Raw genomic sequence first — 13,963 nt, 5'->3', positions numbered from 1 at the left:
GTAAAGTTTTTTTTTATCAAGAACCGCCGGCAAAAAATGTTCTAAATTCCATGATAAAAGAAGGAGATTACCGAGATTATTCTTTATTAATTATAATCTTAACTGGAAGTAGAACAAGCAGAGAAAAAAATCGACCACCGAAATTAACGGGGATCCTTTGTAGTTTATACGATGAAAGATGAAAGACGGACCGTTTGAAAGTGATATAAACACGTGTTTTTAACAAGTATACGAAACGAATGCAAACATGATCGATGTGATATATACCTCTCTTGTATTTTTTTCTGATATTCTGAATCTCTTTTGATTTTCCAAAATCAAGTGTTCCAATAATTTTAAATAAAACTTATTGTACATAGAAACAAAAATTATTCATCATCTTGAAAATCCTTTTGTTTCATTTCATCTATAATAAAAAGAATTTCAATCAATTAATAATATAACTATATATATTAATAATATAACTAATATCTACATTATTATCCAATGGTTACTATCTATGTATTTAAAAATTTAATAATAACGCAACAATATGTCTTTTCTCCTCTTCTCAATGCAATATCATGTGCGATTATACTCGGTCCCGTGATCTATCAAACGCTTTCAAAAGGTTAGGTAGCCAGGTCGATTGGGGCACAAAGTCAATACTGGTCTGAAACAAACAAAGAAGAAGAGGTTAGAAGGGAAACAAAAACGAAGAAGAAGAAGAAAACAATAGGGAAGAGAGTGGGAGGCGGAAGAAGGATTGTTCCCAGTTTGTTTGGTATCAGAAACCAAGAGTGGGTCGCAACAGTGATAACGAATTGCTCACGATTTTAACGTAGCCGGTTGTTCATTTTCTCCTTCCATCCCGTTGCTTCAAGCCGCTATCCATCGTGACGATTCTCGCCGTCTTGTATTCACGACGATGATGGCAAAAAGTCGAGCGTATCGACTACCTCTTTTTCGTGCACCGCTCTCCGCCTCTCCGTGCAGGATTTCAGCCTTGCTCTTCCAGTTTTGTCCTGTTTACCAAGTGGGACAATTGAGATGGAGAGTAAAACGCGGGAGTGAAGTAGTTGCGGATTACACGCGGCCACCATTTTCTGTAGATACAGTTATACACGGATATCTGTCATTCTTTTCACGGATAAATATTTCACGAGTTTAGTTTGGCGCGATCTAAATTCGAATGCGAATTTCAATTCTTAGAATCTCGTGTGAAATGGATTCACCATAATTAAATTACTTTGATAAAAAAACTCTTTTCTTTATATCAAATTATTTAACTTTTTACCGATAGAGTTACATATAAAGTTATATACCCAAGTTTTTAAACATTTCTAATTTGAAATATTAATCCAATATTTTTATACATTCCTATGAAGATTTAAGCGTGTTTTTTTTTTAAATCAAAATTCATTGGAATTCGTTTTATAATATGATTATTTAAAATGTACAATCGTAAAGTAACACGAAAGTAAAAACAAAAATAAAATTCAAAAAAAAAAAAATAAGAAAAGGAAACATACAATATCAATATGCATAACGCGGATACATCAACGTTGAGAATTTTAATGTGTCACAGGATACGAATCTAATCTTCATCATAGAATGATGCATTCTGGAACGCAATATTTTAATAGCGCCAGAGGACACAAGTAAATAAGTAAAGTAAAATGAAATCGTAAGTAAAACAATTCTTTTAACAAATCCAATTTTTTTAATCTGTTCTATCAAAGCGAGCCCAATTGAAACATACGTACGTATATACATAAACATAAACATAAATTCTTAGAAATTTACCGTAAAATTATCGCCCTCGTTGCTCGAGGCGCAGTTACTTTCGGTTCACGGTGGTGCAGGCTCGAATGAAAAATTCACGAACCAGCATCAGGATTGCAATCAGGTCCGCAAGTAAATCTTCCAAGGACGACGTACACAAGCGTGTGTACGAGAGGCGGAAACGCGGTGTGTACGGGCATTAAAGCATAGCGACAACGGCAGAACGATGTATATAGCAGCATAGTATAACATAGGTAAGTATGTTTGTGGGTCAGTGGCACGAGAGCTGCCCGCTGCCACCGCCGCCACCGCCACCACAATGAACCAGTACCGTCGCATGGTAAAATCGTGTATACCTACTACATACATTATACAGATCGTGAACTGCCATTGTTCTTGAACTTGTACGCACACGCACCAACAGTTTACGCGTTGGCTAATACATATAACACCAACATGTATTCCATATTACGTACACATATTCTATGACCACGGAGAAAACCACAGGGCGATCATTGATAAAGAGAAATTGGCCCTATTGCAACTTGCCGCTGGCTTCTTTTCGTGTACGTCAGCTCTCTTGATCGATCGCTATATTGTTGCTAATGATTTACGCCGCTTCCACGCTTCCAATGATTCTTACGCTTCCACAATCTTATCTTCGATCATTCTTGAATGAATCGGTATACGAAAAAAAGATATTTAGTTACTTTGACTATGTCAGATTTCTGATATATCAGAATTGACAATGTGTAAATAAATTATAAATAAATACTTGCTATCATGTTATAATATCACGCGATAAATTCACGCTACGAATCAAAAAAAGAAGCGACAATTTGAGAACGATCGATCGTGACTAATCGGCCAAGTCGGTGTCCAATTCCTCGGTAGCGTAGGTAAGTAGGTATCCTCGAGGTTCTCGACAAAAGTTTTTCTATGTGGTTGAAATTTTTGCTCGGATTTTACATAATATTATTTTCATGCAGCTTATTTATTGCGCTATGGCCCTGTATAAAATATTATCTCTCTGTTTCTATCCATATTTATCTGTTTATACTATATTTATAAATAAAAAAAATATACGTACAGATGTCGTGAAAGCTCATCATGATTCTTTAACTCATTTTTATCGCAATCGAGTGTTTCTTTCATTGAAAAATTTTTTAATTTAAGAAAAATATCATTATATGTATATCATTTATTATATGTGATTTCAATGAAATCATTCTTTAGATTATAAGAGTTTCTCAATAGCATCAAGAATTTCTGGAATAAAGAATAAAATATTGCGTACAAATAATTTTTAGAAAGTTTTCTGTCTTGTTCAACATGAAAAAAACTACAATAGAATATAAGGATTAATTTTGAATGTCAAAATTAATATAAAAACTTATATAAAAGCTATAAAATAAATATATAATCGTAAATATAGTGCACGCTTGTTTTGGGACGAAATAATTATTCGACTAGGTAAGTTGTTCATGAAACGTATAGAAAGATGTTTCATAACAATTGGACTGTTCACCGGCAATATCATTGCACGGTATGTACTTACATTCGTGAGTTCGTTGCACCGGTTGCCATTGCAACATTTTTATAATTACATTGTAGCTATGCCACTATTACCATTTTGCAAATATATTGTAAAAATAAACAATATCATTGGAATACATTCGATACACTGTACCGCTTAAAAGTTGTCAATTGCTGATTTATATAAATACGATCATTTTTCTCCTCATGAACTGAAGCGAAACAGTGAGCGAGTCCTTCAATGCTTTACAATTTTGCAAGGATTTATCAAGGATATGTTATAAATTTAAAAAAAGAATAGAATAATAAAAATTTGAATAATAAAAAGATAGAATAAACAAAAACATTCATTTTAATCATTATTTCATTCTTTGTTAAAGGACTAAAGATGTTTACGTAGATATTACTTGAACAAAAAATTTTTTTAAAATATTAATTACAATCATAATATTATATTAGTTAGTTATAAGTTTTATTTAAAGAAAAATCTACTTACTATTCATAAAAGAAACACTCGAATCCTCATATTATCTGCTAATAACTCTCATTAAGGAAACTTACTATTATCCCTAGCAGATAAGAAGATCTTGACATTACAGCTGGATGTCAAACCTGTACACATTAATTCATAAAATGAGAAAAGACAAGGGCAAGAGAAAGAGAATTTTTTCGGTCAAGTTGCGCTATAATTATACAGTTAAACGTTAGGTTAACGGTCGTGCTTAGAATTTCGGACATTTTGAGACAGCAAAATTAATAGATACACATACGCATTAGATATAAGATTTACATTAGATATAAGATTTATCTTGACATTCGAGAAAATTATGTCAAACTCGCATGTTATTCATCACTTCCTTGACTTAAATAGAATGACGCGCGGTTAGTAGGATACGAAGGAGGTTAGAAATAAAAATAATAGCGATTATCGTATATGAAACATTTTATCCTATCTCTTTCTTATTTCTTTTAATTTTATGATAGACACGGACAATTCACTAAATGACATGAGTTTTTTTGTCGACATGGGAAGTATATTTATGGTCATGCATGTCGTTTATTTAGGACTCACTTTTACTTGGATACGAAACACGAGGCTTGAAAACGAGAACACTAATGACCACATAAAGATTCCGCTGAGAAAAGAACCCTCTACCGGTTGCATGTTATTGAAACTTATTTAAAATAATAATTTTAAAATAAATATTAAATACTTAATGATGTTCATTTCTTTGTTCAATTATTTGAAATTATATATATTATAATAATTAATAATTAATTAAAATAAATTCCAATATTTAATAAAAATATAAATATATACAGAAGAAATATAGAAAAATAAAAAAAAGACATCGATAGAAGCAAAATAGAAAAAAAATATTCATTATTAATGTTCTGTTTTTTATAAAGATTTGAAAGTTTAACAATATATGATCAAAAATAGATTAAAATGATACGCGATATGATATATGCCATGTTAATTACAGTAAACATATCATGGTAAACATATTATAACCTAACTAATCGTGACTCATAGTTGAAGGAAAAAAAACGTGAAACATGATACGATCGCGATTACATATTTGAAAATTATTATTATTTAGCATTTTATTTTCATTTTGACATTCTATTTCAACTTAAATGAAATAATAATGTCGAAATAATTCATTGAGCCTCATTTCAGCGAATCGAAAAATTGGATAAATTAGCTATTGAAGCATGGGAGATAGTAACGATGTCACGATTTCGCACGATCTCCTTTTTTTCTTTCTTTCGTTTTAGAATGGTCATAGAAAAAGAGTGCGTGGCCAGTGGTGTGTGCCGAAGCATAACACGCTGTACTCCGCGGTGGCATTACTACTTCGTTACGCTCGTGTATTTTTCCGAAACTTTATTCTTGTGCGATCGTTGGCAAGGAAGGTCCGTCAAGCGTAGAAAAATTAACGACGTCGTATCCGCGTAATTAATTAACGTACCGAATAAATTCGTATGAGGGACGTTATCCAATCTAACCTATAAAAATATTATGACGAATGCACCCTAAATAAATTGACCGAATACTCAATATGGACATTTGTTTTAAAACAATTTGAAATTCTATTGAAATCTTAGATAATATATTTCAAAAGATTGAGAAAAAATTTAATATAAATTATATATGTTGAAAAAAGAATATAATATAACTCATTACTTACAGATATTTATATGTCTATAAAAAAGAAAAATGTGGACATAAGAATATCTCAAATTATTTAGATTCTTTTTACATAAAACATATTAAAATAGAATTTTTATTTTTTTCTATATATATTCTTTAACTTTCACCATTATATCATGGAAATTGACAAAGTTAGTCGAAATTTTATTTTGATTGATATCGCTACTTCGATCTGATTAATTCTTTTCGATTCGATTAATCGAATGATCGAAATTTTATATCTATGTACCTAATTCAATGAAAAACAATTTTTTTAATATAAATATTATAAAATTTTTATGCTTGAAATAAATGCTTGAATAAATTTATCAATTAAATATAGTTGCAAAAGAATTAATTAAGAATTAACAATTTCGAAGAAACTAATTCTATTATTTGCAAAACAAAGATCGAGATAGACGTAGAAAAGACAAGAAATAAACAGAGTTGAAAGGTTATCAATTGTTTCTTTGAGTTCATTCGAGATACATTATACTACGTAACTTTAGATGTTTGTATAATTCACTTTTTGGCCGCAAAATTATCAAGCATAATATAATAGCAATAAACATTGTCCGACTAGCCAGGTAAACGGACCAGGAGGCTACCGTGTACCTGAATTTCGTAACCGAGTCTAATTTAAAGACATTCTTCACGGAAGTTTGGTGGTGTGCATGCTTTAAAACGCTTGCAATTCCATTTTTAGAAACTTGATAAAATATTTTTTCGAAAATAAGTATTTCAATAATGATGTAACGAAACAAAAAAAAAAAGAAATAAATTTGAAAAATCAAATTATTTTATCGTAAAATTTTTTTTAATATTATTTTTTTTTTTTTTTGAATTCTAAGAAATAATTACATATGTACAAAAAATATTTTTCCATTTAATACAAAAATTGATTTTTTTGGATTCATAATTTATTAAAATCAATCCAATATCTAATAAATGACAATATAATATAATTATATCGTATCCAATATATATGATTTTTAATGCACAATCTAGTCACATATCTTAAACGTACGGAATTTTCCACTTTGTAAAAATGTTTCGCTCTGAATCTTGCTTACGTGAAAAATAAAAGACATGATGATTTTACTTTTTAACGTAGAACATGTATTATATTTACAGCACGCTTTACCTTCATGATAGATACCCCAGAATATTCTAGGTTAGTATGTCAGCGATTCATGGGGTGCGAGATCTTGGAAAGAAAAAAGAACGCATGTATCCGAAGACTGAAGAGATTCTCTGATCTCCCACCTTCTGATTTACTATAACTATATCGGGACTCATCGTATAAACTGACCTAACGGAGCCAACTCGACGATTCGTTTAGACAGAATAATGAATCCTCTTCACTTTTATCTACTATTTTTATATATTATAAAACACATTGAAAAGTGCGAACTATTTTTCGTATCTGGCCACAAGTTTCTAAAATATATGCATGCCTCGTGTCGTAATTATGATATGTAAGTACATAGTTACTCGTAAATTAACAAAAGATATTTTTATTCCGATAATTTATAGAATTTTTATCCACATGGAATTAAAAATTTTTGAATTTGCAAAAATTTCTTTGATGCTCGCATTGAAAATATTTGTATATTGTTTTTAATTTAAAATAGTTGATAATTCATTTTTATATAAAAAAGTTTAAAAACAATTAACATATTTTAGAATTTTTTTATGATTTAAATTTCATATTGTAAATTGTAAATCACAGATTGTAGATATATTTGTAACTTTGTGTTTTTATTTAATATTAGATAAATAAAATAATGTTCTAATTTTATTTTTAATCTTACTTAATTAATATTAATAAATAATATTAATAATAAAAAAATACATTATTTAAAAAAAATATATATATATATTTATATAATTATATTTATGATGCTAATATTTATTAAATATACACTGCATCAATAAATTTATTCGAATTTCTGATATCATATTTATTATTATCCTAATTCTACACTTTAGTTCGTTGTTTTGCTTTCTCTTTCGGGAGTGGCATGCTCTAGTTCGCCTGGCCACGAAACCGTCCATCCATCAGTACGTCCTCTGGCTTATATTCTATGACTTCGATTTTATACAATTCAGATGTAAAGTATATTAAATCAAATCGGCAAGAAGCGAAGTGAATCGTTATATGAATCAAACAAGAACAACAAATATATTTTATTTATTTTTATCACAGTGAATATATACAATTATATATATATATATATAATTTAAAAGTATATATTATTATGTAAATAATTACAAATATATTACAAATAAACTTTGTATTGTATAACAATATTGTATAACAATATATAAAATATATATCAAAAATAATATTTTATTTCAACAATTGTAATTATATATACATATTTTATCAAGAAATAAATATTTTTTACTTTAATTATTATCTATTTTATTATATTATATAAAATTTTTATCTATATGTATAATAATATGCAATATCTAAAATTATGTTGCATATTATATAAATTTATATATTGTTATTATCAATTTATTTTGTATAAATTTTAAATAAAATTTTTAAATTTTAAAAAGATAATTATAATATAAAAAATTAATAGTTAAGAAAAAAAAAAGATAATAAATGAAAATAATAAAAATCAATTTATAATTTCCATATCTAGATACATAACAAGAGATTTCAACAAATATTTAACTATTAACTATATTTAAAATTATTGGATTAATAGAAATTCAACAAATTGGAATAAGAGATTCAATAAATCAAATTCAGTTTTAACCAAAAAATGATTTTTTATAAAAAAAATATAAATTATAAATATTAAAATATTGATATTAATATAAATTGAGATAATTTTGATTTAAAAAATTTAAGAATAATATTTTTTAATTTCTGTAAGTAAAGATTTTTCGCTTGATTCATTTATTTCTATGAATTTCTTATTTGCCCTACTAAAATAATAAATATCACCAGTATAAATATCAAACCATAGTGCATGAATATGCAAATCATGTCTTTCCAATCGTTTTTTTAAAAATCCATAAGAAGCTATATTTTGTAATTGTTGTAAGGTATTTATCTGAAATTAAAATATATTTATTTAAAATAAATTTCACTTTGTTGTAATTAAATATGTGCATAAAATATATATATATGTATAACAGATTAAATTTGATTAATTTGTATTTATACTAACTTGAGATAATTTATCTTCTACGCTGAATTTATCTTCAGGATCAATATAAGCCACAAATTTTCGTAAAGATGTCTCACCTTGAAAAAGTATCGGGTCACGGAAATCAGTGATTTCAAGCTGTTGAAATCTCGCTAAACTACTACTAGCATGTGCAAAAAGCCATGCTTTTAATGGCGATATCCTTCTATTTACCTAAAATTAAAATATATTTATTTAAAATAAATTTCACTATGTTGTAATTATATCTTATAAATTCGCAAAATAGATTTAAAAATAATAATAAAATTAATTAAGTATATACTTTCGATGCTAATTCTTCCTCGCGCAAAGAATATAACATATTCATAGCTTTACAATCGCTATGGCCGCAAACTATAATGTGTTTTATTTCGTTCATCAAACAAACAAGTTCTAAGGCTGCCGGTTCACACATTGCTAACTCGTCCTCAAAATGCTGAGAATGAGGAATAATATTACCAGCATTTCTTACTGAAAAACATAAAATTCATGATAAAACTTATCTATAGGAAAAAAGAATACATTTTCGATTTCGTCATTCTGAAATCGAATATTTGTTTTTCTAATCATTAATATGATATTTATTTAATTAGTAAAATTAAAAAAATACTTATTTAAGTACAAATATAAAAAATGTTGCAATAACATTATCATTAAATTGCATCGTGAAATTACCAAAAAAACAAGTTTCATATTCGAGAATATAATGTCATCGTGAAATCTCGTACCAACAAACATGTCTCCAACGTTTGTTTCCGTAAATCTAGTTGGAATCATCCGGGAATCCATGCAGGTAAAGAATGCTGCTTTTGGCTATGATAAGAGTAACGACGTATATAAATCGATTACATTAGTAAGTATTAGTACTGTACTTTAGATTAGTAAAATGTAATTTGTGTTAATTGCAACATATATTATTTATTCTTTCAATATAAATGATGAATATATTTTTTAAATAAATTAAATAGATATTATATAATTAATATAATTTTCATGCATGATAATATCTTCCAGAATAAATGCAATGTTTTTTTTGTTTTTTTTGTTTTTTTTGTAAATGATTCTTTAGTTCAAAGACGTACGTAAATAAGATAATCATATTCAAAATAAATGTGATAAAAAAATCATATTCAAAAGAAACTTGTTCTTTTACAAATGATAAAAAAAATTTATTTTATTTAAATTTTATTATATTTTTAGGATATATTTTTCATTATAAATGTCAAAATATTATAAACATAATTTAAAAATAAACATATCATGAGATAAAAAGTATATCACAAAAAAATAAACACATTTATAAATGATTAACATTAAATTAGATAAAATAATTTTTACATACTTCAGGACAGTCTTTAACTTTTTGAAATTGTTTCACCATTTCTTCCCTATGGCACTTTCTATATTTCATTATTCCTTTAATTATTTTATCCATATTCAAACTCTATAAAATCTGAATTGTTTTATTAGTCTAAAAGAATGACACTCACAAATTCGCCATTAATGCACAAATGGCGGGAATTTTAAATATATCTTCAGACTAGTTGAGTATTCATAAATATTACGTAACATTTCTTTTTTTTTTTTATTTCAATAGAATATTATAATTAAGTTTAATAATCATTTTACTTATTTGTATAATAAAAAAATATAGTTTAATGATACATGTAAAAGTATAAGACTTCATTATTCCCTTTCTTTTATTATTTTTCCATAAATACAGCTATAAAAAAATTCAAACAAGTTCAATATCATTTTATATCAAAAAATACTGATCAAAATTTTATACAAAATATAACATAATTTAACACTATCATTTAAATTGAAAGACAATTATTTATTAATTGTTATAATGACATGGTTAGTATAATAAGTATATACATTGTTGTATTAAAACATATAATATAATTTAAAAAAATATATGTTTTCATAACAGGCCAGATTTACTATACAGAAATAAGAACGCTATACGTAATATTATAAAACCAGGAAAATGCTTAATCTAGAAAACCATGTTTTATCTAAGAGCCAAGAGATTATTTATTATAAGTGAATAACAATATATTTCACTTAATATGATAATGACATATAATAGATATTTATTTATATTTATTTATATTTATTAATATACATATATGTCAAAATTTTTAAATATTTTTTATTAATAAATTTTTTTTATTAATTTTTATATAAAATAAAGTATGAATAATTTAAAATATTTTTTATCAAAGAATATCATTCTTTAAGAATAATATTTATCATAATGGTTGAAATTATTTATTCATTAACAAAATTATTTTAATTAATAAAAAGAAAAAAAAATTCTTATTTTTTTCACCTTTATTTTGATGATTCTCTTTTAAAATGACTCTTAGATTCAATAATGATTAACAGCCTGGACCCGGGTGACAACGCGCCTGGGTCGAGCTGATTTCTATCTACTTAATGCTGAACTTTGACTAGCACGTTCTAGTTTCTCAAAATGTTTTCGGGCATTACGAATATTGATTAATGTTGCTGCTGATGCTGAAATAATACGAAAATAAGTATTTCATTATTCATTATAAAAAAAATTAAAATTATAAATACTTACGAATAGCAGGATCCGACATAATAACCATTACATATGTATTCGATGTAAATACATCGATAAAAGCCGCAAAATTTGTATTTCTAACTTCCATACTTTGAAACTGTGCTGCCAGTTTACTAAAAGATATGATTTTATTATAAATATATATTCAAACCAATTTTTATATTGATTTTTACTTTTATTTCTGCAATTTACCTGCAACTCAATTTGAATTGTTTTATTATATTAGATACTTTTTCAAATCGATGTACATCTCTATGATGTTGTCTTTGACAATAGCTAATCACTAAAAATGTTGCTCTTTCAAATAAAAGTACTTCATCAGCATCAATAATATTTGTAAATTGTTTCAAACTTTGTTCGAGTTCTTTCACGTTTGGAATTAACATATATACGATTGAAGACCATGCTCTAAAAATATAATAATTTATGTAAAATTATAAAATATTATAAATTGAAATCATTATATAGTTATAAAAATATACCTATATAATGTTTCATCCCATATACTAGTTCTGAAACAAGTACATTCAAGGGGCAAACTAAGTCTTTTCAAATCTTCTTCTCTTTCTCTAAATATCAAATCTCTTTGATCCTCTTGTACTAAATCCATTTTATGTACTAAACAGAATATTTTTGCTTCTGGACTATTTTGTAATATTGCTTCTAAGCAACTTTGATAATAATGCATGTCTTTATCTAATTCTCTGGATTCTACATCAAAAACATAGATCAAAACTTCTACATTTCTAAATATATTATCACGTTGTGATGCAAAATAATTTTCCATAAATGCTTCTTGACCACCACAATCCCAAAGATTTAATACCAAATTACCAAGAAATCGAACATGACTATGTTCTACATCAACTATTAAATATAATAAGTTAATAAATATATGTATATATAATATAAAATATAATATTTAATAAAATAACAATATTCAAATATTACATACTTGTTGCTCCCAAACGACGAGTATCACGAGCAATATAATTAGCAAAAATTATGCTACGCATACTGGTTTTTCCTGAACCACTTTTACCCATCAACAAAACCTAAAAAATAAATAATGATCATATATAAAACATAAAAAACCAATATATAAATAAATAAATTATTAAATAATTTTAATTCTATACAAAAAATAAAAACAAAATTTATGTACCTTTTTCTTCATCTTGAATTAATAATGTCAAACTTAAGAATTAATTAAAACTGATTTTGATAACTTTTCTTTTGTAAAAAGTGATTGATTAATTATTTTGACCTGTAACATATAATTAAATAATATAATATAATTCTACAATTAAATAACTTCCATTATATTTGTGATAATGCACATACGTTAAATATGTCGTCAAATGTCAAATTTCATATCGAGGTTATTTTATATTATTTGATGAATCATAAATATAGTAGATATAACTTTATGACCTGTAATAAAAACACTAGTCTTTTTGTTGACTTATAAATAGCATTAAATATAATTCATAGATATTTCATTTACATAAAACAATGATTATAAAAAACGAAAATAACGATTTCCTTAACAGTAAACAGTCTTATTATATGAAAAATGGTTACTTTTTATTTCTTTGCTGTGATTACCAATTTCTAGTAGCTAACTTCACACATATTATCATTATTCAAGTATCATTTAAAGATAAGATTAAATCAAATTGATTATTAAAAATTATATTTGATAATATGATCTATAATAAAAATATGTTTATTATTATAATATATTAATGTACATTATTATCATCAATATTTTTATTATATATTATTTAATATTCATATATTTAAATATTATTTAAATATTATTTAAATATTAAAGAATTTAATCATCTTATTTTTTATTCTTTATTTTTGAATTTTTAAATTATATTTTTTTATAATTTAGAAATAAATATTTTTAATTTTATTTTTTAAATATTACATATTATATTATTTTAATTTAAAATAATGAAAAATATTATGATTATTATTATAAACTAATTTAAACATTTTTAAATAATATAATAATATAATTAATATGAAAATTAAAAAAAAATGAAATATTAATATTTGGTATATAATTTATTAAAATTTAAATACATATAATGATTAATATAAAAAATATATGATAAACAAATAATTCTTTTTTGAATTTAATTTTTTATATAAAATAGAAATATAATCAATATATTATTAAAATTTTATTATACCTCTAATATAATATTTTCAATGAAAAAATCATTTAAAGAAAAGTTTCTAATATAACTAATATTTATATAAATTTATCAGAATCTTAACTATGCAAAGAACTTACAATCATGCTAAAAATATTCAATTTATTATGAATATAAAGATTTTTATTAATAAATATAGCATTAAGATATCATAGTATTATAATATACCACTTAAAATATAAAAAAATAAAAAAATAAAAAAAAATATTAAATATTAAAAATAAAAAATATTAAAAGATAATAAAAATTATGATTATTTTTTAACTTAGATATAATTATTGATATATTTTTGATCATTGAATATTTGATACAGATATTATGTATAAATATTTATGGTAAAATAATTTTCTTAATAAATTTTTCATTTGATATATATAAAAAAAAGCATATATAAATATATATATATATATATATATATTGCAGATAT

General features: G+C 25.0%; 1 protein-coding gene and 1 long non-coding RNA gene across 3 annotated transcripts; both read right to left on the bottom strand.

The window, feature by feature from the left end:
• Window positions 1–511: 511 nt before the first annotated feature.
• Window positions 512–3,911, bottom strand: LOC122714259. 2 transcript variants are annotated; one of them, XR_006346608.1, is made up of 7 exons: window positions 3,797–3,911; window positions 2,855–3,033; window positions 2,540–2,774; window positions 2,241–2,434; window positions 1,786–2,123; window positions 812–1,004; window positions 512–652 (listed from the first exon to the last, which is right to left on the bottom strand). It is a non-coding gene; the product is annotated as an uncharacterized LOC122714259 (long non-coding RNA). The 2 variants fall into 2 exon arrangements; XR_006346607.1 differs by having other exon boundaries at window positions 2,241–2,774.
• Window positions 3,912–8,209: 4,298 nt separating this feature from the next.
• LOC122714184 (ras-related GTP-binding protein A) lies at window positions 8,210–12,531 on the bottom strand. The gene is made up of 8 exons (XM_043935316.1): window positions 12,471–12,531; window positions 12,261–12,360; window positions 11,788–12,172; window positions 11,498–11,713; window positions 11,303–11,418; window positions 8,993–9,180; window positions 8,692–8,883; window positions 8,210–8,574 (listed from the first exon to the last, which is right to left on the bottom strand). Exons 1-8 carry the CDS (start codon window positions 12,480–12,482, stop codon window positions 8,365–8,367), a joined length of 1,419 nt encoding a protein of 472 aa, XP_043791251.1. The 5' UTR covers window positions 12,483–12,531; the 3' UTR covers window positions 8,210–8,364.
• Window positions 12,532–13,963: the final 1,432 nt, after the last annotated feature.

The sequence above is a fragment of the Apis laboriosa genome, unplaced genomic scaffold (assembly GCF_014066325.1).
Source record: "Apis laboriosa isolate Shangri-la unplaced genomic scaffold, ASM1406632v1 scaffold28_cov147, whole genome shotgun sequence".
NCBI lineage: Eukaryota > Metazoa > Arthropoda > Insecta > Hymenoptera > Apidae > Apis > Apis laboriosa.
Note: the sequence above shows the minus strand (reverse complement) of the source record. Positions and strands in the feature narration are given on the sequence as shown.

What these genes read in the sequence shown, in the direction of transcription:
- LOC122714184 (XM_043935316.1), bottom strand. An exon ending in TGGGATGAAACATTATATAG is followed by an intron (nt 11,714 to 11,787) that starts GTATATTTTTAT and finishes TTATATTTTTAG; the next exon opens with AGCATGGTCTTCAATCGTAT. An exon ending in TAGAAGATAAATTATCTCAA is followed by an intron (nt 8,575 to 8,691) that starts GTTAGTATAAAT and finishes TTTTAATTTCAG; the next exon opens with ATAAATACCTTACAACAATT.